The 26,343-nt window shown below is 37.0% G+C and overlaps 2 protein-coding genes across 3 annotated transcripts; one reads left to right on the top strand and one right to left on the bottom strand.

Moving 5' to 3' along the window:
- Positions 1-374: 374 nt before the first annotated feature.
- Positions 375-13,158, bottom strand: LOC311298322 (uncharacterized protein). The gene is made up of 3 exons (XM_084421134.1): positions 13,117-13,158; positions 12,401-12,533; positions 375-8,792 (listed from the first exon to the last, which is right to left on the bottom strand). The coding sequence occupies exons 2-3, from the start codon at positions 12,483-12,485 to the stop codon at positions 7,459-7,461; spliced, it is 1,419 nt and encodes a 472-aa protein (XP_084277260.1). The 5' UTR covers positions 12,486-12,533; positions 13,117-13,158; the 3' UTR covers positions 375-7,458.
- A 422-nt stretch (positions 13,159-13,580) lies between these two features.
- Positions 13,581-26,135, top strand: LOC311298327 (uncharacterized protein). 2 transcript variants are annotated; one of them, XR_014628935.1, is made up of 4 exons: positions 13,587-13,649; positions 14,058-14,190; positions 22,676-23,724; positions 24,781-26,135. XR_014628935.1 is itself a non-coding variant. In XM_084421144.1 (3 exons), exons 2-3 carry the CDS (start codon positions 14,106-14,108, stop codon positions 23,668-23,670), a joined length of 1,080 nt encoding a protein of 359 aa, XP_084277270.1. In that variant the 5' UTR covers positions 13,581-13,649; positions 14,058-14,105; the 3' UTR covers positions 23,671-26,135. The 2 variants fall into 2 exon arrangements, 1 of the variants encoding a protein (XP_084277270.1); XM_084421144.1 differs by having other exon boundaries at positions 13,581-13,649; positions 22,676-26,135.
- The last annotated feature ends 208 nt before the right edge of the window (positions 26,136-26,343 follow it).

Raw genomic sequence — 26,343 nt, 5'->3', positions numbered from 1 at the left:
CCGGATGTCGGCGTGTTCGCACCGCAGGAACTAGGAACGATTTTAGTTCTAGGAACTCCATTTGGAGGAACTAATTTAGGTCCTACTTCAGAGTAGGGTCTAAACCAGCACTATAGGAACTACCCGTGACGTTAGTGTACGCTGATTGACCGAACGCACGCGGAACACCAGCACCCGCCATTTTTAAAACAGCTAGAATGTAAACACACAGATTATTGCCTATATTTACTCCAGAAACTATCTATACAAACATGGAAAACAGTGATAGATGGGTCTCTAAACCTTTATGCAGAAGAGAAAATCCAACGCAACTTTTGAGGGGACCAAGCCAAACATGATTATGTTTATCTGCCCAGCTAGCAACACTGGACATCAACCACACGGCATAGGCTAATAACCTTTTTTTCATATACTGTCTACTTTCTATAACAGTTCTATCTAATAACATATTAAACAGTACTGTAGACAGATCGCTAACTAATAAACACAGAGAATGCGAGCATTGTTTGCTCTGGCGTTCTCAGCGCCGCCAAAATAAAGGTCCGTCGCGCCGTCAAAATAAAAGTCACCGTGCTTGCGTCACTCCCTTACCCCTCCTACCAGTTCCTATGGCCGCTTGGCCAGTGCGAATGCAAACAGCAAAACTGAGTTTGGGGGAGAGTAGTTCTTAGAACTGTTTAGAAGTGGACAGTTCCTAGAACTAAGTTCCTGTAACTACTTGGTCGGAAAGCGGCTATAGTTACGTCTCCTGAGTCAAGAACCAGTTCCTGGACTCAAGTTTTTCTAGTCCCTCGTTTTTCATTTTCTGCTGAAATTCAGCTTCAGAAAGCTGACACAGAGTTCAGCAACAGTAGAATGCTACTTATTCCACCACCAAAATGAAGACTGGACATTCTTTCAGGCATGGCTGAGTAGATCTTTAGGTATGCCGCATACCTCACTGATAGTCAGCTTGATCAGGCAGCTGAAGCCCTGATAAATGCCCACCCTTGCTTGAGGGAAAAAGGAACTCACACTGGCCATGAAGAATGGAAACACTACCTAAAGATTAAGAGGACAAATTTTCGCTTTAAACTCAGCAAGATTGGACACCCTGAAATCACACTGAATTCTCTAAGGAACAAGCATAAAGGTCGGGGTAAAGCGGCATCAAACATTAAAAAGTCTGAAAACACACCCTCACACATGAGGAACCACTCGTCGGCCCAATGACGGAAGTTAACGGCGTGAGTGAAGGTATAATGCGTGTCTTTTTCAGCGTTAAAAAAAAATTCATTTTTTTCCCTTGAATAATTATTACATTTAGATTCTAACTAGGAACTAATCATAAATATTGATTATGCATTAATTTTTAGATATTTGATTATTCTATATAACTCTTCACTTTTATTGTACTCGTTCATTTGGATACCAATATTGTTTAGGGTCTCGCGTTTGCGGTTCTTACGCGGATCCCATAGTCACAAACTATCCCAACTATCAGCTATCGCTAGACAGAGATTATTGACTATACTATTTAGAAGGCCATTTCCTTGCTTGCTCTATCTAAAAGTATTTTGTTTAGGCCCCATAGATCTGTATAGAGGTCATGACCACTGCTACAGATATAAGCCAACCAATTACTTTGTCAGATAGCAGCTTTGGTTTGGTCAAGCCATGGTTTCCCACGTACACTTAGCTAGAGTTACATTACATTACTCAGCATTCAGTTGTCCTAAATAGAGATTCCCCTTTTTAGCCTTTACAGTCTAAGTACACTTAAACCAGTGCCAAGTGTTAGAAAGAACTTGCTCCACTCAAAACTGGACTTTAGTACGTTACTAACCTGACACAGATTTGCGGTAACACAATCTACTTAAGTTAATAATTTCAGAGTAAGACAGAATAAATTCAAATGTAACAATTTATTAATAGTCAGGTAAACATTTATCATGCCAATTACACAATTAGAGGCCAATTCAGGTATAATACATAATTACTCAAAGAACAATTCTAAGAGTAATCAATTCAGTCTGACACACGCATTCACTAAGCCAACCGGTTTTTACCTGGTATTAAGATGTGTTTTGGTACAGGTGTAAACGAAATCTTAAATGTTTTGAGCTTTTCCATTTTCAACCATTTCTAGAGGTAGTTGAAATCGCATTAGATCGGATTGCTTTCGTAGTATAAACGTTCATGTGGTCAGATGTGTTCAAACAGCCACTAAAGACTGCCTACTGACCTAATGCGTAAATATTATGGGAAGAGCGCTAGCCAGAACGGATTTAAACTTGTTTGGCTGAAGACCCAAGTTTGGTTTGAAGAGAAAAAAAAAGGTTACCAAGCACAATGTTCTCTCAACATCCCTTGTTACTAACATACACTCACAGCATTCGGCATCAACAGAGCAGAAAAGAAAGCTGCTGTTTGCCGTGTTTTTCCATTGTCTCTGGCCGTGTTCATATGTTAATTGCACAAGCTTATTTTGTCCATTAGGTCGAGAGATTGAAAAATGCCAATACATTTACCAAACCATAGACCCTCCCCTAGAAGAAATCACAATTCATGTGTGCAGTGCATCCGGCAAGTATTCACAGCGCTTCACTTTTTCCACATTTTGTTGCGTTACATCCTTATTCCTAAATGGATTAAATTCATTATTTTCTCACATATACACAAGTATTCACCGCCTTTTCCATGACACTCAAAATTGAGCAAAATTGAGCTGGGAACAGGTGCATCCTGTTTCCACTGATCATCCTTGAGATGTTTCTACAACTTGGAGTCCACCTGTGGTAAATTCAGTTGATTGGACATGATTTGGAAAGGCACACACCTGTCTATATAAGGTCCCACAATTAGCAGTGCATGTCAGAGCATAAACCAATCCATGAAGTCCAAGGAATTGTCTGTAGACCTCCGAGACAGGACTGTATCGAGGCACAGATCTGGGGAAGGGTACAGACAAATGTCTGCAGCACGGAAGGTCCCAATGAGCACAGTGGCCTCCATCATCCGTAAATGGAAGAAGTTTGGAAGCACCAGGGCTGGGTTTCCCGAAACCTTCTTAACGCTACGTCGTTCTTAAGTTACACCTTAAGCTGCACCTTATCGTTAATACGTGTTTCCCGAAACGTTCTTAGTTAAGTACACCTTCTGTAAGTCATACATTCGGAAGGTTGGTCTGGCCCACTCTTTGCTTTACCTTATCACTGTTGCAGGTCTATATGAAAATAATTCTGACGTTTTAATACACACAGACAGTGTTCATTTAGGCTAATTCAAGTGTTTTCATGCAAAGAATAAAATTGTCAATCACACTGATTGTGTAATATATATATTATTATTATATATTATATTATTAATTTAATAAAAGAGTGCTTTTAAAAGGCCAGTGAAAGCATAGGCTACTGTCAGTTAAGTTCTATTCAGACGCTAATATTGTTTCTCATGGGCTCGTCCGGTATTTTAAACGGGTAAGTCGGTGATTTTAGTGCCGTCCAAATCCATAATATCAGTGTTTTTCTCACCCAACCCACGTAAAAATCTGTCCAAATTAGTACCTACTGTTTTTGACAAACAGGTCGTGTGGTAATTTAATTGCCATCTGAATCCACATCTCTGAGTTTACAAGAAGAGATTCAGAATTCACAGTTTAAATCCTTTTTGATCACTGCCGAGCACCGTACATTAGATGTACACTTTTATTACTGAAATGCTGGAAAGTATTTACAAGAACAATTCCTTTGCAGCTCCACCTCAGCGACCAAAAATGGGAAAGAGAATAAAGCACGTAAAATTTTTGAAATGGTTATTGTGGCAGCAATAGGCTATATGTTACAATTTTAAAATATGTAGGCTAGGCTATTATAGGCTATTATAGTTTGGATCATTTTTTTTATAATATCCAATAGTCCTAATAAATGTAATTTCAACTATTTCTGAAGTGCTTCTTTTATAAAGAACACCGCTTTCTAGCATAACGCAGTGAAACAGCCCCTGCACAAGAGAATAATTGATTCTCGAGCCGTCGATATCAACCAATTCAGCACCATTGCCACGGACAGCACCGGGTAACGTCGCACGTAAGAAGGTATATCTTAAGCAGCTTTCTAAGGTATAGTTCGGGAAACACGCCTAGTAATGGTATAACTTTAGTTAGGGGGCAATTCCAGCGTTATGGACGTGACATTTGCAGTCAAAACTTGAAATATAAATTCTCAGAAAATGCATTTAATACCAATATATTGTAAACGTCTGTTTATATATCCATACTCCCTTAATAAAGGAGTCCAGATATTAGAAAAATATCAGTCTACGCATGCGTTTTATATTTAATATGAGGGAAATACACATCCGTTATGAACGTGACAAAAAAAAATCTCTAACTTTTTGTTGCCAAAATATTTTTTAGTAATTCTGTGAATTACAACTGCGCAAACCAAAAGTAATAGTACCCACCGAATGAAGAAGGGTTGGCTCTCCACAGAACATAAAATATTCATTTTATGTTATTTTTCGTTTTCGCATTTATGAGGAAAAAACAATGTTACGGACGTGACAGTTCTCCGTTACGGACGTGACCGCTCTGAAAGCGGCACTAAAATACTGCTTTAAAACGTTCACAGAGACCTCAAACAGGCATTTAAAACACCAAATATTAAGGATTGGCATTATAAGCAAAAATAACATTCGATGTTTGTTCGAAAATCGTACCTCTCCCCCAACATGCTCACCGGTAAGAAGGCGTTCACTCAAATCCCGCTCCAACATTACATTTGAGTAGGCATTTAGTCTCATATTAATGTTTAAATAAAATAATTGTATTTTTTTATTTCATATGTTGATTATATGAAAGGATAACAGCATGAGTAAGATCATAAGATGCGCAATATATCGGATACAGTATATCAGTGGGCAGACATGATTTTGACCAATTCTTTAGTTTTTTTTTTTGTTTGTTTTGTAGAAAGCCTTTCTTTAATGGGAATTTCGTTTTGTATAAATTGTATCTTAATTTTAATCAATGTTTCATCAACCAATTGCCTGGATGGATTTAATAAATAAGAAGCAAATAGGCTATAGCAGACAATATAATCAGGACACGGAGGCGCCGTCGCGTGAAGTGGAGCGCGCCTCATAAATGAACCGAAACTCCGCGAATAAGGTAGGCTACTTGCCTCACATACCTGAGAAATATATCTATAGGACATCTGAAATGTCTACTTTTAAACTACTTTTAAGTCGTGAGTCAAAATTATTGCAATATCACTATTATTTTGTCAGCTTGATCGCGGGATTATGATGAATTCATGTTTTAACCAAGAGGGAAAAACGAGACATCCCGAAGGAAGTGTCCTATGGCTATAAGACACATGCTCTTCTTTAAGTTGTACTGTATCATATAATACCTTCTGATATTCATATTTCGTCCTGTAACTGGCAGAGGAAGAGAAGATCCGTTCATGTGCGCTTTATCCGCCGCGCACTGAGGCGCTATATACAGAAATATACCACGCCGTATTAAAGAGCGGTCTCTATTGTTTACATTTTGTTATAAAATAGACTGAATTTGAAAGTTGAGACATTTTTTCATATTAAAACTAACAAAGCACAAATGTTATTGCGATTATTGGATATGCACTGAATATATGGTAAGCCTGAAACCGATCACAATTGCATATGATTTGATGTGAAGCGTCCGTAACGGTCACGTCCGTAACGCATTATTATGGTTGTTCAGAGCAAAGTAGTGGAATGAAATGTCAATCCTAGTAAGCATAAACATAGTTTAGCTTTGCATATAAAGTTTTAAGTTATTTGCATTTATAATTGTTATATTATATAAACTTAATCTTTAAAATGTTACGGACGTGACAGAGCACTGAAGAGTCGAGACCTCTTTATTAAAGCCCTTATAAATTCAACAGGCAGTGCTGTTATGACCAAATTAGTATATTTATTTCTCAGGCATGCCTCCATCTTTCAGCAGAATGCTTTATGTTCAAATTAAGTTTTTAAAAGAGGGGTATTTGGTACCTCTTTTGAAAGCATGAAATATGGCTGGTTGAAATTAAAATTTTAGCATTGTTGCTCACCTCATATGTGGTGGAAAAACAAGGCAATTTTCTTAAAATTTCTGATACAGCACATTAATACAGTATATTACAGACCTAAATGGACAACTTAAAAGGGGTTTTGATCTTTAGGTAAAAACTTTATTTTTTCATGGTAAGGATGACCTTTGCGTGGAATTGCCCTAGGTTATACCTTAAGAGTCTTCGTAGTGCGCTAAGAGACAACATTATCGGGAAATCCAGCCCAGGACTCTTCCTAAAGCTGGCCGCCCGGCCAAACTGAGCAATCGGGGGAGGAGGGCCTTAGTCAGAGAGGTGACCAAGAACCCAATGGTCACTCTGACAGAGCTCCAGCGTTTCTCTGTGGAGAGAGGAGAACCTTCCAGAAGAACAACCATCTTCTGCAGCTCTCCACCAATGAGGGCTGTATGGTAGAGTGGCCAAACGTCACTCCTCAGTAAAGGGCACATAACAGCCCACCTGGAGTTTGCCAAAAGGCACCTGAAGGACTCTCAGACCATGAGAAACAAAGATGGAACTTTTTGGCCTGAATGGCAAGCGTCATGTCTGGAGGAAACCAGGCACCGCTCATCACCTGCCCAATACCATCCCTACAGTGAAGCATGGTGGTGGCAGCATCAGCTGTGGGGATGTTTTTCAGCTGCAGGAACTGGAAGATTAGTCAGGATCGAGTGAAAGATGAATGCAGCAATGTACAGGGACATCCTTGATGAAAACCTGCTCCAGAGTGCTGTGGAGCTCAGACTGGGGTGACGGGACAACTCTGTGAATGTCCTTGAGTGGCCCAGCCAGATCCCAGACTTGAACCCAATTAAACATCTCTGGAGAGATCTGAAAATGGCTGTGCACCGACGCTCCTCATACAACCTGATGGAGCTTTATAGGTTCTGCAAAGAAGAATGGGAGAAACTGCCCACAAATAGGTATGCCAAGCTTATAGCATCATACTCAAAAAGACTTGAGGCTGTAATTGGTGCCAAAGGTGCTTCAACAAAGTATTGAGCAAAGGCTGTGAATACTTACGTACATGTGATTTCTTTTTAATTTTTAAAACACTTTCAAAGATTTCAAACAAATTTCTTTCACGTTGTCATTATGGGGTATTGTTTGTGTAATTTTGAGGAAAATGTATTAATTTTAATCCATTTTGGAATAAGGCTGTAACATAACAAAATGTGGAAAGAGTGAAGCACTGGGAATACTTTTCGGATGCAATCTACATGGCAAGAAAAAGAGGATGTTGCAACTAAAATAACTGAACAAGGATAAATCACTTGTGATGAACATGGAGTCTTGTAGGAATGTCACCTGATCAGACGAGGATCTGACATGCACCACGTTTAAAAGGTAAGCCTAAAAATATACATTTAGGCCACATTCAACTGCGGTGTGAACGGATCTTTGATTTCACACAGATTTTCTGGTGCCATTTTAAACTGCTGGGCCATTTAAAACTCTTTCTACAAAGAGAACAAGAATATGGTCTCACACTTGCATGAATTTTCATGTGTGTCTGTAAGTGTGATAACATAATTTTTTTATTACTCTGATCATAATTACATAGCTTTCCTCCAGAGGATTTGAAATTGCTCTCTTTGATTAAATTCTTACCACTCTGAGAACCTTGTAATATATTTCCAGAATGAGTTTGCGAATGACATTTCAGGTCTCTATGATATGTGAAACTCTTTTCACACTGAAGACACTTGTAAGGCTTTGCTCCGGTGTGAAGCCTAATATGAACCTCAAGGTTTCCTTTCAGTGCGAAACTCTTTCCACACTGTTGGCATGTGTAGGGCTTCTCTCCAGTGTGAACTCTCATGTGAACCTCAATGTTTGCTTTGTTTTTGCAAGTCTTTCCACAATGAAGGCACATGTGAGGCTTCTCTCCAATGTGAATTTTTACATGATTCTTAAGATGTGTCCTGTCTGTGAAACTCTTTCCACAATGATGGCATATAAAACAGTTCTCTCTTGAGTGAATCCTCATGTGGTGATTGAGGGTTACAGTAAATCTGAAACACTTTCCACACTGACCACATATGAACGGCTTCTCTCCAGTGTGAATTCTCATGTGGGCATTAAGGGTTGATTTATGTTTAAAACTCTTTTCACATTGAGAGCAGGTAAAAGGCTTCTCTCCAGTGTGAATTTTCATATGGCTTTTAAGGCTTGCTATTCGAATAAAACCATTTCCACACTGTTGGCAGGTGAAAGGCTTCTCTCCAGAGTGAATTCTCATGTGGACTTTAAGGCTTCCTTTTTGAGTGAAACTTTTTCCGCACTGTTGGCAGTTGAATGGACTCTCTCCAGTGTGAACTCTCAAGTGGACTGTCAGGTTTCCTTTTCGATTGAACCTTTTTCCACATTGTTGGCAGATGAAAGGGTTTTCTCCAGTGTGAACTCTCATGTGGGCATTAAGACTTGGTTTTTGAGTGAAACACTTTCCACACTGTTGGCAAGTGAATGGCTTCTCTCCAGTGTGAATTCTCATGTGGACTTTAAGGTTTCTGTTTTGATTGAAAGTCTTTCCACACTGTTGGCATGTGAAATGACCTTTAGTCTTTTGAGCTTTTTTTTTTGATAAAGTCTTTTCAGTCTGTGAGGAACTGAAAGGTGGTTCTTCAGATGTGAAATCATGATGTTTCTTAATCTGGTATTTTTCTTCTGTTTCATTCAGTTCTTGACTCTCTTCTTTCAGTGTCTTCAGGTCTAAGGCGAAAAAAAGACAAATAACCCCAGTTTAATGGCACAAAGCAACAGACATCAAAACTGTAAAGCATCAAATCCAATGTGTATGCTAGATCCTACACACATTTAGCTAGAATCAAAAACGGTAACTTTCAGGGTATATATAAGGACAAGTTCGCGTCTCTCAGCTTCAGAAGTATTCGTACCCTTTTGATGAGGCTCCAGTGGGCACGACAGCACAGAATATGCAAAACTCAATATTATAAACGTATTCAATTTAGAATTATAAAGCATTATTACAACAAATCAATGTTTATTTTTTATCACATCTCAAAACTAATTTTTTTACATCACTGACCTTAAAAGGTTGTCCTTTTTTGCTACTGGACATTTTATGTATAAATATAAATTCTGAATTCACAATAGCTCAACAGGTGGTGATATGCACTAAGACAAGCATTAGTATGGTTTATGTCTTAATCTATCAGACTACTACCACTTTATCTGAATGAAGACACCTCATTAAACACAAGTATGGAGTGCCACAGGGTTCAGTACTAGGTCCTTTGCTTTTTAGGTTTTATTACTTCTTTTTCTCTGCCAATGATTTAATTCCTCATAACCTGAAGAAACTGCAAAACTCTCCAAACTATCAGAGTGTATTAACTCTTAGGAACAAGCAATATATGCAAGCAGATGCATATGTAAAATAACGCGATCCTCAACATTAAACAGCATATAAATTAGGGATGGGCACAAGTTCTCAAGTACTTGGACATGACAGCGATGATCGATCATGAAAACTATGATTGCCCTGACTTAAAAAAAATAATTTGTCTATTTTTCTCATTGGAAATTGTTGCATTTTGAGATCATGAAATACAGTCAGAGCAAGATGTGCAGCGCCGATCTGTCATATACATAACATTATAATGAGAACATCAAGTTTACGTGCCCGTGTATCAGCGTTGTTGTTAAGGGAAGAGCGAATCCACAACGGCAAGCGAATCCACGATGGTACGCGAAGTTTAGCGCATCTCAGTCTCCTTGAACATCTTTCTGGCGCACACCAAAAATGAACCAAAATAGAGTGAATAGCCTTCTGACGCGCCTACTTTTCAAAGTCAACATTTAGATTATTTGAAGTAAAATGCATTATAGTCACTTAGGAATAAAACACAGCGTGGTTCATGATGAAAAAAAAAAAAAAAAACTTTACAGTTCGGAAAATAGCAAACCCCTGGCACTTGAGAACTCTGGTCTACACAGAAGAAAGCCCTGTCTAGTCTATTCCCCAGTACGGGTTGTGTCGAGCCATTCGTTAGTCTGGCTGATGGAAAAAAGATGAAAAGAAGTTGCAATAAACGCGTTAAGAATCCGCACAACGGAGGACTATTATTCTGCAGTGCAGAACTGATGACGGGACAGTTTGATCTTCGGCTGACAAATCAGAGGAAAGGGGCGTTTCATTCCCACCCACGTGTAGAAATCGAATATTCCAGCTGTTTATTCATTTTTCAACCTCAGAACGAAAAACGAAAAATCAAGCTGAATTCTTGTTTTTCGTTTTTTTTGGAAAAAATGAAATAGGAACTGTCTCTCATTTTTCTACTTTCAATATATAAAAAAAAAAAAAAAAAAAAAATGAACGAATGATACACAGATTCAGGAACTTACGGTTATGGTTATTTACATCTCCCTTTTCCAGGTACTTTGAATGAGTGTTTATGCTTTCGAGGTTTTTAAATAAGCTTGATATGTGTTTAGGAAGATGTTCTGTTTATGTTTTTTTTTACATGTCGAGTGTTTTCGGTAATATATTTCGATTTTTAGACTAATGCTAATTGGGATATTGTTCAGCAGCTAGCTAAATTCGGTTGGTTGTTGGTTGCATTTTTATATATATATATATATATATATATTTTTTTTTTTTTAAGTAAAGGATTATTAAAGTATTTCTGATTCTGATTCTTTAGCAAGTCTACTGTTGTGTATTTTCACAACAGAGTTTTGACTTATTTTCCGTGTGTGTTTTTACACTTTTCTAGTATCACTCATTTAAATGGGAAGCTTTTTTTATCTTGTATGTTATACCTTTAAAGGTTAATCAAATTTGTACCCTTCTGTCACTGTATTCATCGTTTTTATTGTTAATAAACAAACCACATCCATCCCCCGCACTCTTGAAACGCTTGCTACGCCCCTGCGTTACACTATCAAAGTTAACAGCATTTGAGTGTGTTGAAAGTGTTATGTCCTTAGGGACGTTTATAGTGTTTTTGGTGCGTTTTTGTTTCTCTTTTTGGTCTCTTGTCTCTCTCTTTCACTTTCTCAGGCATCGCTGATTGGCTGTTTTGCCTGTCAGTCATTCGTAATGAGTTGAGTGGGTGTGCCATGTGAGGCAGGATCCTTGCTTGACACCTGGAGAAGACCTACTTAAGGAACATGCTACTGCCAGCGAGGAGAGAGACTTTTTGTTTGGTTTTGTCTTATGATGTGTTTGTTTTCTTTTTGCTTGATTTAGTTTTGTTAAGCGTGTAGTGTCATGTAAATTGTGCCTTGTTTTTGATTGCCCCAAAAACTTCTTATTTGTGACCTATGAAAGAGTTAAACAGCTTTTCAAAGCTGGGTTAAGCGGGAAGGAGGAGAGGGGATAGGTAAGACCGTCACGTGACATACATTTACACACTTAGCTGAATCTCTGTACACTAGGTTAGGGATTTGTGCCACCCTCTGTACTTTTGTTTTATTAGTTAGTGTAGTTTAGTCACGACGTCACGGACGTTGAAGACTTTTTCTTTGATCTTTCTTTTTTCTAGTTTAGGATTAGAGGTAAATGGTTTAGTTAGTTCCTTTATGATTTATATTATTTTTGTTTGTTTGGCACAATCTTGTTTTCCCTTTTTGCTCCTTCCGTTTTTGTTTTGTTCCTATGTAAAATATTAATTACTTTATCTTTTATTAAATCAATCTTTAGTTGATTTTGTTGTGTCTCTCTGGTTCTCATTTCATTTAGTGATCAAAGGTGACTGGTGTTATTGAATTGGTGTTATGTTCCCCTTCTAACGTACCTAGATGGTTCTGAGCCAAAGAAGGGTCGTAACAAAAGTTATAATGTTGTTTGTTGGCTATATGAGACTAACAGTAAGATAGATCCACATTTTTAATAATCTTGAGATAAAACAATGGCACTGACATTGTAAGATATGCTTTCAGTTAAAACAGCTCAAACATGCATTTTAGTCTGGGACTAGCTTAAGCCTTGGGGGATAATGTGTAATGTGTAGGGATGTACCAATACCACTTTTTTCCAGAATATAGAACACATTATTCATAAGCTTTAATTTTCTTAATGGAACAATCACGATTACATTAAAAATGACCATTTATCGTCCGGTACCGATGTGGTGGCCGATAAATCATGCATCCCTAATTACACTGTTTATATTTAATGGTGCGGATCAGTAGCACACACTGCAAACATGTCTCATCACAGTGAGCTCCTGCACTGCATACGAACCACAACACTCGTTGCAAAGAATCGTGTGTGAAACAGGCGTTAGTGTGAAGAATATCCCACACGTGTGCTATAAGGATCAAATGAGTTCAGCTTTGGGAATGAAACTAACCTGTTTGTTCCTCAGTATCTTCATGTTTCACGCTGAACACTTCTTCAATCTTTATATCTTCACTCTCCTGTTTAATAAACGCCATCTTTATAATAGTGTCACGTGGATCTCAGATGTTTCTCCAGGAGTTTTCCTGTGTGTTTGGACAAAGTCATGTTTAAGAAGAGAAGTTTAGTAGAGAATAATAAACTTTAGTAGTTTGTAGTCAGAGAACTGGAAAGGGAGGCAGTCAGATTGATAGTTAATGGCCTGATTAGGCAAAAATAACTGAAAACTAGTTGTACAAATTAATTAATTTATAACATTTGTTTTTGGTTTGTTAAAGTTATATATTTTTTTATGTCTGTGATCTCGTTACAGTTGTTGTCAAGCGCTTCAAAATAGTGAATCGTTTTGCGAAACAATCGGTTCAACTGTCTCGGAGTTTGTTTAAAAAAATTATCCGTTTCTGATATTAATACTGTCAGAGACCGAGTTCGTGTTTCCGATAAGCTGATTAACGATACATGAGAAATGAGACGCAACTTTTCTGTTATTCATGCGCGGACGCGCTTTACTGACAAAGTACCTACCGCTCATTACTGTTAGACAAAGCATACAATGGTACAATAGCAGCTTCGTTTTATGCTACTGTTTTACAGTACTGTAAACACTATAAAATAGACAGAACGGTTTTGTATCTAATTAGACACTTTCAATGTGTGAAAAACACAAACCTTTCTTCAGGCGAGTCACAGCAGGCGCAGGAGCGCGGCGCAGCTTTATGACGTCATATCGCCAGACCAAAATAAAGGTTCATGCTGCTGTGTCTAAAATCACAAAAGTGAATAGAAATGAACATACAAATAGTAAAATAGATGTCAGAGGAATTCAGAGTTTATTTATCAGTTTCAGAGTTTACTGCCTAATGAAAGAATGTGAGATTCTTTCTAAAAGACAAACCTGTAATGTTTGGGTACAGAAACCATTTATACTATCAATATCACTGTGTAAGTGATTTTAACTTAAATGATATTAAACTGACTTTAATAACTCGGAACTTATTTTGACGAGTTAAAGTATTGTAAAAACATTTTTGTCATGGCTTATTGATATATATTTATTTATGTTTTATTTTTTTTTTACAGTAAATTTCTATGCACTTTTGTGATTTTAGACACAGCAGCGGGAACTTTTATTTTGGTCTGGCGATTTGACATCATGAAGTTGCGCCGCGCTCCTGCGCCTGTTGTGATTCGGCTGAGGAAAGGTTTGGGTTTTAACATTTAAAGCGTCTAATTCGATACAAACCGTTCTGTCTATTTTATAGTTTTTACAATAACTGTAAAATGATTAAGTTGTTATTGAATGTGACATTGTAGTAAAGCGCTCGGTGCTGCTGTTCAATGCAACCGTGTAACTGCAACGAGATCACAAACATGAATAATGAAAACTTTAATATATGTTATAAATTAATTAATTTGTACCACTAGTTTTCAGGATTTTTTTTTTTTTTTTTTTTTTTTTGCCTGATCATACAATTAACTTTCAATCTGACTGACTCCCTTTTCAGTTCTCCGACTACAAACTAAAGTTTACTATAGTTTAAAGGTACTAAAGTTTGACTTTATTTTTCTTAATTATTATTTTCTATGACTTTGTCCAAACAAACACACAGGAAAACTCCTGGAGAAACATCCGAGATCCACGTGACACTATTATAAAGATGGCATTTATTAAAGAGGAGAGTGAAGAAATAAAGATTGAAGAAGTGTTCAGCATGAAACATGAAGATACTGAGGAACAAACAGGTTAGTGTCATTCTCAAAGCTGAACTCATCTGATCCCTATAGCCACAGGCGTAACTCTCGGTAAGCAGGGTTGCTTACGGGCCCGGACCCGGACCAATCTCAGAGCTGCCAACTCTCCCGCATTCACCGTGAGACTCACGCGACTGACACTTATGCCACACATCTATTTTCTCACGCACAGAAAAATCGCGAAGCAAAGAGGACATGGAGACCGACAGACTAGACAGAGCAGGTTTCTTATACAAAAAAAAATCTTAGCTATCAGATTCTGTAAATTTTATTACGAAATTCAAACAATATACCATTTTGTCGCTTGTAAATGTGATTGACAGATCCCTAGCGGCACGTGAACCGATCATCTCTACTAGATAATAGTAAATAACACGGTATATACAGTACAACTTACCGAAATGTATATTCCTCATCATAGGCGTCGATTTCGGGGGGGACGGGGGGGACGCGTACCCACCACATTTCGTCATGAGTCCTTTTGTACCCACCACTTTTAACTTCCGTCTATATTAATTTGACTTTTGGTTCGACTTTTTTGACCGTTTTCAGTGGTTGTGAGGAGAAATATGAGAGATAAATTTGGTAATCATTGTCTGACCCAACAAAAAAACATTATAATATTCATTTTATTTTATTTTCCGTGTTCGCATATGAGGGAAAAAACTACGTGTCGGTTACGGATGTGAGCGCTCTGAAAGCGCCACTAAAAGACTGCTTTAAAACTTTTCACAGAGACAGACTCTCAAACAGAACAGCTGCCTTTCTTTAAAGTGAATTTCGTTTTATTAATTATATCTTAATTTTAATCAATGTTTCATGATTTAATAAATAAGAAGTAGGCTAAATATAGTAGAATCACGACATGGAGGCGCCGGCGAGTGAAGCTGGAGTTCGTCTCATAAATGAACCGAAACTCAGCGTATAATGCACATTCACATTCACAGCGTATTTAGACACATTTAGACGCATTCATAATCATTACTTATACCGGTTCTTTGTGGCAAGCTTTATGCGTGCGATCGTGCGCTTGAGTGCGGGTATATTACGTAAGCTCATTATCCTGTAGGGCAGGCTATCGTAATTAAATTAATATAAAGGGGCGATTTGTCCACGAATGACTTAAATGAACAACTAGCCTACTAGTCGACTAGGAAAAAAAAAACTTTTAGTCGGAAGCAGCCCTTATTCCACATATTTTCGAACCAGGCAACATGACATCTGTGTTGAGCGAGCGACCCTGCGGAATGAACGAGCGGTGCGGAATATTCAGAAATGCGCTCTCCGCTCACGAGCTCTGATCGGAACAAACCCGAACCTCACTGTCTGCTGAACTTGCGCAGAAACATCAAAATATAACCAGCTTTTTAAAATGTTTTTTTAAAACTAAACACTATTTTAGCACAAATTATGAGCTTATTGGCGATTTTTTTTTTATAATTATTGACAAAATTAGAATATAGGCCTAGTAATTTTTTTTTTTTTTTTTTTTTAAGTTTTGGGTGGGCCGTGCCTGAGCTACAGGACATCGTCTTTCAAAACATAACCTGCGCGAAAGAGAGGAAAAAAATGAATGCGTCATTGTACCCAGCACTTCTGAAAATGCACTTCCGAATGCGTCTCTGTCCCCAGCACATTTCAAACCAAACTGACGCCCATGTTCCTCATACATAATATCAATCAATCGGTGTTTTCCATCCGCATAAAGGGGTCAATAAAACAGCTGGAGAACAATTATGTCACTTTTACCTCAGGAAAGCCATTTAATGACCATAATATATAGCCACTGATCATTATATATAGATCAGTGGCTATAGCAAGTTGGCTAGAAAAAAAGAGCTACAGAGAGTATTTTGCTAAATATGTGTACTATATTACATATTTATTATATTTTTACTTATATCATTAAATAAAGTTGTTATAATACAAAACGCATTATATTTAATTTGAGTTATTTTCATCCTTAAATAATACTAGCAGCTGATAGGGCTCTCTGTATGTTTACAGCATTAGGTGAGATTTTTTTTTTCTTGAGAAAAATTAACGCCTATCTTGTGTACCTAATATTTATCCAAATGAGTCAATATTAAATCAAATCACAAGAACTGAATTGAACTGAAATCGTGAAATTTGTGTCAAGCAATAAAAAAAAAAGAAATTGTACCATGTAAACATTGCAACATGTTGTCACTAAACCTAACAAAATTCAGTATAGTTATTAAAATGTTTAGACAATCACAATACACTTATGTGATGCAAGAATTATATATATTTTTTTACACCCCCCCCGATCGCATACCTAGACATTTTTCCAATTGTATAATTATTATTTTTCCCAATTAAAGCAGTAGGGCTATTTCATTTTAAAATAGCGATTGTAGAAGATCGATACGTCTTGGCTTGCAGTAAAGTCGAGTAGATTGTATATTTTCTACATTTTGAGTGTATTACTGTTTGTTATATGTTGAATTTAGAGTGACATCATAAGAAATTTCGCGCTCAGTTTAAGTGTATACTGTTTACATTTGCCTATGTAAAAATTTTCTTCTTACAAAAAACTCAGTGTAGTTTGATCTCTAATTCAAACTAATATGCTTGTTCTGTTCTGCTAGTTAAGATCTTCCCGACTATATAGATAGTAGGGCTGTGTATATATATATATATATATACAGTGGGTACGGAAAGTATTCAGACCCCCTTACATTTTTCACTCTTTGTTATATTGCAGCCATTTGCTAAAATCATTTAAGTTCTTTTTTTTTTCTCATTATTGTACACACAGCACCCAACATTGACAGAAAAACACAGAATTGTTGACATTTTTGCACATTTATAAAAAAAGAAAAACTGAAATATCACATGGTCCTAAGTATTCAGACCCTTTGCTGTGACACTCATATATCAGTCCCTCCAGAAAAACGCGATTATGCGATCGCATGATTCAATGCATAATCAGCCAAAGTCCGCATATTTATGCGGGGGCCGCATTTTTTCAAATACGCCGCACTTTCGCCGCATAAATTGCAGATTTCCACGTGCAAAATATGCGGGCTTGCATGATTTCAAAATCCCCGCATTTTTGTTGCAAAAAGTCACATATATCTTAGCAGAAAGTTGAAAATTGTTGCGTTTACTTCACACAAGCACAGCCATTTCCCATGTTGCCATGGGAACGTTATGAAGTGACGTAATTACGCGACATCATTGAAAAGCTGCAAACCCCGTGATGCCGATGAAACCATGATGAAGCCCACAAATCATTCTCATTTGCCAACAAACATAAGTGCAAAAGGCAGCGCAAAGCAGTTTCCCAATGCGTTACATGACAGTGGGGGCAAATTATTTTAACAGAAGATGTCTGTTTTGTATAGCTACCTCTGTAAAACAGGAAGCACACATTTTATTTATTTATTTTTTATTCATTTTTACATAAGTTCATATTCTTCATATTCATTTTGTAAAGCTACAGAACTTGTTTGACTCATCAATGTTTTGTAAGTTTGAGCCATGAGTTTATTAAGGTCTGAAATAAAACAAGATGAGAACTTAAATATTCCCAGCACTTTATGTGATGTAGTATGCTTGCTTATCATAGGAAGTAATAAGAAATTACTCTTTCCATTAAAGTAATTTTTTTTTACATTTTTCTCTTTTTCATCAAACCGCAGTTTTTGCAAGTTCCCGCAGTTTTTGCAAGTTCCCGCAGTTTTTGCAAGTTCCCGCAATTTCATCGCATAAAATTGCATAAATATCCCGCATATTCCATCGCATTTTTTAAGAAAACGCGCCGCATAATCAAGGATTTTTGCCCGCAACAATCACAAAAAAACTCTGCGTTTTTCTGGAGGGACTCAACCTGATCTGAGCGAGTGCTGAGCGCTCTTTGTTGACGGTGTTTCCAGCTGATGAAAACACGCTCAGCTCTGACCGATGTAAAATGTCAAGTTGCATGATTTTTGCCACCAACTGAGAGGGTTTTCATCAGCAGACCTTTTCCCGCCATTTTTCAAAAGCTTTACACCCTTTTATATCCTCTGGTAAGGCATTGCAATGATTAATGGCTTTCACTGCGAAAGACGATAGTCCAAAAGCAGAATGACGAAAGGGAACAAGACAGTTACTCATGGACGATAATCTAGTAGATCTCACAGAGTTTTAAGAACGAAAATGAACAAAATCACATAGTACAGGAGCCAAGCCATTTAAGATTTTATAAACCATACACAAATTAGAAAAAAAAGTCTAAAATTGTCCAAAAAAAAAGAAAAAAAAATTCAACAAAAAATGTTTCTCTACAATCCTACAATGATGAAAATGTTTTTGTTTGTTTTTATCAAAAAAATGTAAAGTCAGTTTATATAGGGATTTGAGGGGTTTAATCAGTTTCACCAGCTTCACCCCAACATGTCTCAGTAGGATGCATAAAGGTCTTAGTTACATAAACAGAGAGACTGTCTAATTTGTCTAGTAAAAATCTTTGTTATATTTAATATTCCTCACCATTTTCTTTAAATGTTTTAAAAAAACTAAGATTTGAGTACAATATTACGCCAAGATAATTGAACTCATTAACTATTTTTATCTATTCACCATTAATAATAATATCAACATTAGGAGATTTTTTTTTAAGCAATTTTTAAAATGTATTTGGCAACTTTCAACAACTTTTGGAAAGTGACTCTAATCCAAACAACACACGTACAAGCTAGCTAAATAGACCGAGCGGTTCATTCATAATTCCTTAAGATCACTGTGGAAATGTGGAAATCGCTGTGAAAACAGGGAGATAAAAGACGACGAGCACAGCACGCATTTCACATTTTTGGCAAAATAATTTAAACAACTTAAGTTCAGAGTACAATTGTTTTGTTTGCAAGTCACAATAAAAAAAATAAAAAAAGACAAATTTATAATTTCCATCACAAGTACCATTAACACTACAAAAAGGGCTAATGCATGCTACTGCACTCACTGCAGACAAAATTTAAGTAAATTAAGTATTTATTGTTTTTCTTAAACTTACTTGATACTTACTTGATAAATAGTTCAACAATCACAGTTAAAATCTAGTGAATGTAGCCGTTCATGAATGTTTGATTAGAGACTTACCTACATCCATCAACATGTCTCAATCAAAACTGTACAGCCAGAAGTACAGAAACGAGTGGGAGTCTTTACCTGAATTTAAAGGGTGGTTGAAGCCAGTAGTTGGGGATGACTGTCGAGCATACTGTGCAAATCAGATATGCTTGCAAAAATGTATGACATCAAAAAACATTGTGCTTCAGCAAAGCATATAAATAAATCAAAACCATATAACCCCGCAGAGCAGTGTACATTACCGCAGCTAGTTAAGTGACCATTTAGGTACGGCTTGCAAAGCTGCCTTTTCAGATTCTGTGGCAGCAACAAACTTGAGTTTCTTGAAAAGTGTAGTCTTAAAAAGGAGAATCTTCAGGGTATTGGCACTGATATTGGCCAGGGTATTGGCAGTCTGTGATGACTGGGGTGCACAATGGCGTACACAAGATTTTAAAGGAAGAATGTGCTTTGCCCAATTTGGTACTCATCCGCTGTGTGTGCCATTCTTTACAATTGGCTGTCAGGGCAGCATCCAAAGAAATCATCCCTAGATGTGTTGAATACTTAATAAGGGAAACCTACAACTGGTTTTCGATTTCCCCAAAACGGCGAGAGGAATACAAAGCAGTGTATGCCACCATTAACTGTGGTCAGAAACCCCTGCAGATCACCAAAGTGTGTGCCACACGTTGGCTATCGATTGAGCCTGCGGTATCTCGTATATTGGACCAGTGGGAAGAACTGAAACTCCACTTTGAGTTGACCAAGGCCAGTGAGCATTGCTACATGGCAGATGTGCTCCATGCCACGTACAACATGGACAAGACCAACTACCTTACATTCTTAAAATCAATTCTGTCTTAAGTTCATGCAGTGAAGTCATTTGAGGGAGAACATACAGATCCTGTCAAGCATTTAGACAATCTGGTACACCTCATATCATCAATTTATAGCAGAGTAGTCAACCCTATGGCAAAACTTAATGTCCTGAAGGATGCCATTGATGGTCATCTCAGTCCAGCACCATATCTTGGGTACTTTTTCGAGTACTATGTTGTTGCTCTAAGCAAGGAGCTGCAAGCAAGGCTCCCTTACAATCTCGAAACCTTACAAAGCATGGCCCTGTTCAGTGTTAAGGAAACACTAAAACACAATAAAGGCACCAATGAAATGATTAAAGTAGCTGAGCTACTGGGGTACCAGCCACAGTCAATTGACAAAATTGTTTCCCAATGGAGAAATATCCATTTATTGAGGTGGGAATCAACTGAAAATATCACTGAGTTTTGGAGCGAAGTGTATAACTACACAGACGCTTCAGGGCTAAAACCATTCGAAGAACTGTGCAAAGCTGCACTGGCTGCCCTCTCCTTGCCACACTCAAATGCAGAGGCTGAACGGCTGTTCAACAAATGAGTGTGGTCAAGTCAAAGTTAAGAAATAGACTGTCACTGCACACATACTCCTTGTGCGGTAAGAACTGAAGCTGGCTGGTGATGCTTGTTACCAGCATAAACTACCCAGTGAAGTTCTGCAACAGTTTGGCACCACAGCAGCATACAGCTTTAAAGCCATGCCATCCTTTTCTGCTGATACCAGCTCACTGGACAGTGAAGATGAAAATGATTTGCTTGTAAATCTATGATTCATCAAGGAATGGATTTTGCGGAACTGGGGGAATTGAGGCTGATGGTGGCAGTGTACACTGCACTGTGAATGAGAAAAGCAATGGAGGAAACCACTGCTAACCAGCCCAGCAGCAGCGACCATTCTATGGAAAGAGGTGCCTAGCAATAGACAAACACATTTAAGTTAAGATGCTTGCTTCAATTGTTCAATATAGCCTAATTGTTCATTTACTGATACACCTTGTTATTAGCTTGTATAATTGTTGATCATTTAGGTAGCATATTAACTACCACAGTGCTTTAATTGTTCAGTTCATGTGTGGTTTCACTGGTTAATAAGAAAATACCCTTCATAAAATGTAATTGTTCAAATGTGTTTAACTGTTCAATATCAATGTTGAATATCAATATCAATGTTCAATATCAAAATAAAACTGATCATGAGAAAGTGTTTTATATATTACTTTTACAAATGCTGTGTATGTGTATATATATATATATATATATATATATATATATATATATATATATATATATATATATATATATAAATATGTATATATATATGTATATATATATAACGTAATTGCAATGCAAAACTACACCATTATGTAATACGTAGATATTATTTGAAATGCTAATTTAGAGATGTTTGTAAAATAAATAAATATATATAATATATACTTACCGCCCGCCAGCATTTTTTATCATTTTCACAAAATTTCATGGCCTCCAGAATATGTTGTTGTTTAAATACCTGATCATGCAATATATGATATTGTATATCAATTATCAATATATGAAAAAGTATTCTAGCTTCATGAACTGTTTTGTTTTATTAACACTTGAATGTGGGTAAGTTTCATAAAAAAGCAATATTTTGAGCTGAGAAAAACGTCCTGTAGTTCGTCGTTGTCTCATAAATGACGGAAATTTCCATTAATGGTGGGGAAAGTTGGAGAGTTATGCCATTTGTTCAGGTTGTGAGAAATGTATATCATTGGCAGAGAAACAGAAGACCTAAAAAAACTAAAAAACAAAGGACCTAGTACTGAGCCATGTGGCACTCCATACTTGTGTTTAATGGGTTTTGTCTTCATTCACCAACAAAGTAGTAGTAGACTAAGAGATGAGACATAAACCATGCCAATGCTCGTCTTCGTGCATATCACCACCTATTGAGCTATTGTGAATTCAGAATTTATATTATACAGAATATGTCCAGTATCAATCAATGATGTGTGTGATGAAAAAATGTTGGTTTTAAGATGTGTGACAAAATAAACATTGGTTTGTTGTTATAATAATAATGCTTTATAAATATAAATTTGGTTCACTGCAGATTTAAAGGGAAAATACTCAGGAATGGAGTTGACTTATGCATGTATACATGGTTTGTCTTAAAGCATATTAAAAACACCAAATAGTCATATAAACTGATTTTAACCACAGGGGGACTTTAATACCACTAGAAGATAAGTAGCCATGATCATATGCCAAAAGCAGGTAATTTGTAACTTCAAAAAGCACAGTTTCTGTGATATGATAGGTTTTTTTTATAAGGATTTTGATAACTGCTAGCTTAAAGGTATTTTGGTCCTAAAGAAAGCCAAGGGTTAACAATATTGAGAAAAAGGTGTAATACTAGCTAAATGCGTGTAGGATCTAGCATACACATTGGTTTTGATGTTTTACATGTCTAAACGTTTTGATCTCTGTTGCTTTGTGCCATTAAACTGGGCTTATTTGTCTTTTTTTCGCCTTAGACCTGAAGACACTGAAAGAAGAGAGTCAAGAACTGAATGAAACGGAAGAAAAATACCAGATTAAGAAATATCATGATTTCACAACTGAAGAAATTCTTTTTAGTTCCTCACAGACTGAAAAGACTTTACCACAAATAAGAGCTCAAAAGACTAAAGGTCATTTCACATGCCAACAGTGTGGAAAGACTTTCAATCAAAATAGAAACCTTAAAGTCCACATGATAATTCACACTGGAGAAAAGCCATTCATTTGCCAACAATGTGGAAAAAGGTTCAGTCGAAAGGGAAACCTGACAGACCACTTGAGAGTTCACACTGGAGCGAGTCCATTCACCTGCCAACAGTGCGGAAATAGTTTCACTCAAAAAAGAAGCCTTAAACTCCACATGAGAATTCACTCTGGAGAGAAGCCTTTCATCTGCCAACACTGTGGGAAAAGTTTCACTGAAAAAGTAAGGCTTAAAGTTCACGTGAGAATTCACACTGGAGAGAAGCCTTTTACCTGCCCTCAATGTGAAAAGAGTTTTAAACATAAATCAACCCTTAATGCCCACATGAGAATTCACACTGGAGAGAAGCCGTACGTATGTGGTCAGTGTGGAAAGAGTTTCAGATTTACTGTAAGCCTTAATAACCACATGAAGATTCACTCAAGAGAGAATAGCTTTATATGCCATCATTGTGGAAAGAGTTTTACAGACAGGACACATCTTAAGAATCATGTACAAATTCACATTGGAGAGAAGCCTCACATGTGCCTCCATTGTGGAAAGACTTGCAAAACCAAAGCATACATTGAGGTTCACATGAGAATTCACTCTGTAGAGAAGCCTTTCACCTGCCAACAGTGTGGGAAAAGTTTCACTCAAAAAGGAAACTTTAATGTCCACATGAAACTTCACACTGGAGAGAAATCTTTCACCTGCAATCTGTGTGGGAAGAGCTTCTCTCGAAAAGCAAACGTTGAGGCTCACATGAGATTTCACACTGGATAGAAGCCCTTCACCTGTCCTTGTTGAAATATTTTCTCTATTCTATAGAAAACAATTGTAGAATTAAGCCCTATTCGCACGGGATTAGTATTACCTAGGGACCTCCGGTAATTTGTAATAATCGCAGTCGTCTGTGATTTTTATCCTGTGCGAATCTGCCATGTCTGTAAAAATGTCTGTAAAAATTCCCCCTAAAATTACCTACCGTATTTCGGCCAACACAGGGGTCCTCTGATAATACCAGTCCCGCGCGAATCCCCATGTCTGTGATTTGGGCTGTTTTTCTGTGAGCCTATCATTTCCTAAAGAACGTAATAACCATTATGGGCCGTTTAACAGTCCATTTTACGTCTGTATTAAAACTATATTAACAATAAAATCTCTCGATATGCTCTACTCCAATCCGATTATAGTTTTTCTCCAATAAAAACTATGAAGTGCTGCAAAAGAGAAAACAAACTACAGTAAAGACGTGATCCGGAAGCTCAACTCGGACCGTTGTTGTCATGGAAACGTCAAATTAAGCATTTTGGCGCAACATGGAAGCTCTTTTGGAAAGTTTGGACGCTTTTTGTGGAAGTGTAACTTAGTGGTCTGTATCGTGGAGCATTTCTTTGTCTCACACGGCCTCTAAAGACGTCCATCCTGTAAGTATCTCAAGAAATCAAAGTGTGAAAGAGTAAAAATGATATAAAATGAAATAAACCAAATAAAATGAATAGAAAAACAAGCCTATCGCGACGTTTCGGTATTTAAAATACCTTCTTCAGGCAGGCTTGTTGTAAATATGGACAAAGAATAAAAGAAAAAGAAGATATACAGGTATTATATATTTATACAATAATATGATATTCTATAATATATATAATATATTTCTCTAATAAATTGGTTTTAAATAAGTTATTTTTTTTGAATTGCAATACTGCAGCGCGATCTTCGTTTCAGCACGTTCAGCTAGTGAAGTGTGAATGGGCGCGCGCTGTAAAGTCCGTAAACTCAAGGGAATTACGAACATTTATTTGCCCGTGTGAATGAGCCACGAAAAACACAGACGTCAGGGGGTAATTTCTTAATTACAGAGGTCCAGGGGTAATCCTAATCCCGTGCGAATAGGGCTTTAGTTTGAATATGAAGGATTACAAATTTAAGAATCTATTTCAGATATGCTTCCTTACATAACATCATGGTGAAGAATACTGATTTTAGCTTTTGAGGTTTTAATTTAGATAGTATATAAACTGAGAAAGTGATTATTGAGTTTACAGCAAGATATTCCTGCCCGACCTGTTTTTCCTTTGTAAGTTAAATGAGTCAGATCACGGAGACGCTAACCTATTGTCTTTAATGGCTCTTGGAGCAAGAGCCACAGTCCAGACGTTGAATCGTTTGGCTGATTGGATTAGCACATATGCATTTGAGTGGTTATGCTGATTAAATTGAGACTGCCGGTCTGGGGCGGGTTCCTTAACCTTTATACTCATTTACATGCTTTGTTTGAATTTGTCTCCACCTTCAAAAGTCCCTCCTCCTAAAATGCCTGTAAGACACCATGTAAATTTATATACTTTAGATTATGTTGGAAGCACCGCAGCCGCGCTCAAATAAAGAAACTCTTCTGTTTGAACGTGATCCCAACGTCTCCTGGTCTGCTTTGAAGAAAGAAAAACTTTACAACAAGTACAATAAAAGCCAGATGTGTTTGTAAGGCCTTATGGCCTATGTGACAGTGATCAATAAAGTCTAATTCTGATTTCTGGAACTCTGACTCCTGAGCTTATTTTGCAAGAAAGAGAAGACAATTCCCCACAACATAAATTAAGAGAAGATAATTTTTCCTCAACACCTTCAGTGTGAAAAGGGTTTCGCACTGAAAGGAAACCTTGAGGTTCACATTAGGCTTCACTCCGGAGCAAAGCCTCACAAGTGTCTTCAGTGTGAAAAGAGATTCACATATCATAGAGACCTGAAATATCATTCGCAAACTCATTCTGGAAAGAAATGTAAGGTTCTGAGTGTGGTATGGATTTAATGAAAAAGATACATTTTAAACTCTCTGGAGGAAGGCAATTTAATTGTGATCAATGTTTTTATTTTATCACACTCACAGATACACATAAAAATTCATGCAAATGTGAGACCATATTCTTGTTCCCTTTGTAGAAATAGTTTTAAATGTCCCAGAAGTTTACAAGGGCACCAGAAAATCTGTGAAATCAAAGATGCATTCATACCGGCTTACCTTTTAAATGTGACTCATGTCAGATCCTCATCTGAACAGGTGACATTCCTACAAGACTCCATGTTCTTCACAAGTGATTTGTCAGTGTATAATTATTTTAGTTGCATCCTTCTTTTTTGTCATGTACATATGAATGTGTGGGGCCATACTCCAGTATGGACAAATTCAGACAAGACTGATATATGGAATTTCCTTTGTGTCTTTTTTATTGAATCCAACATACTGTGTTCGAGAGTAAAACAAATTATATTGTAATAAATAAATAAAAAGACTGCAAAAAAAGTCTTCTCAAGGCTCAAAAATAAAGAAGTTGATGACAAAATTCTTTGCAGTGTATGTAAATCTTTGAAAATCGTTATTTTTCTTTGTGCACTTTAAACACTTTTCGTCATGAACCCACAAATTTTGCTCTCTTTTCTGCTGTCTTTTTTTGCGTG

The sequence above is a fragment of the Rutilus rutilus genome, assembly GCF_951802725.1.
Source record: "Rutilus rutilus genome assembly, chromosome: 10".
Classification (NCBI taxonomy): Eukaryota; Metazoa; Chordata; class Actinopteri; order Cypriniformes; family Leuciscidae; genus Rutilus; species Rutilus rutilus.
This window is presented reverse-complemented; position numbering and strand designations above follow the sequence as displayed.

Coding starts and splice junctions, on each gene's coding strand:
- LOC311298322 (XM_084421134.1), bottom strand. CDS start 12,485: ATGGCGTTTATTAAACAGGAGAGTGAAGATATAAAGATTGAAGAAGTG. Junction 8,793..12,400: donor AGATACTGAGGAACAAACAG/GTTAGTTTCATT, acceptor TTTTCGCCTTAG/ACCTGAAGACACTGAAAGAA.
- LOC311298327 (XM_084421144.1), top strand. CDS start 14,106: ATGGCATTTATTAAAGAGGAGAGTGAAGAAATAAAGATTGAAGAAGTG. Junction 14,191..22,675: donor AGATACTGAGGAACAAACAG/GTTAGTGTCATT, acceptor TTTTCGCCTTAG/ACCTGAAGACACTGAAAGAA.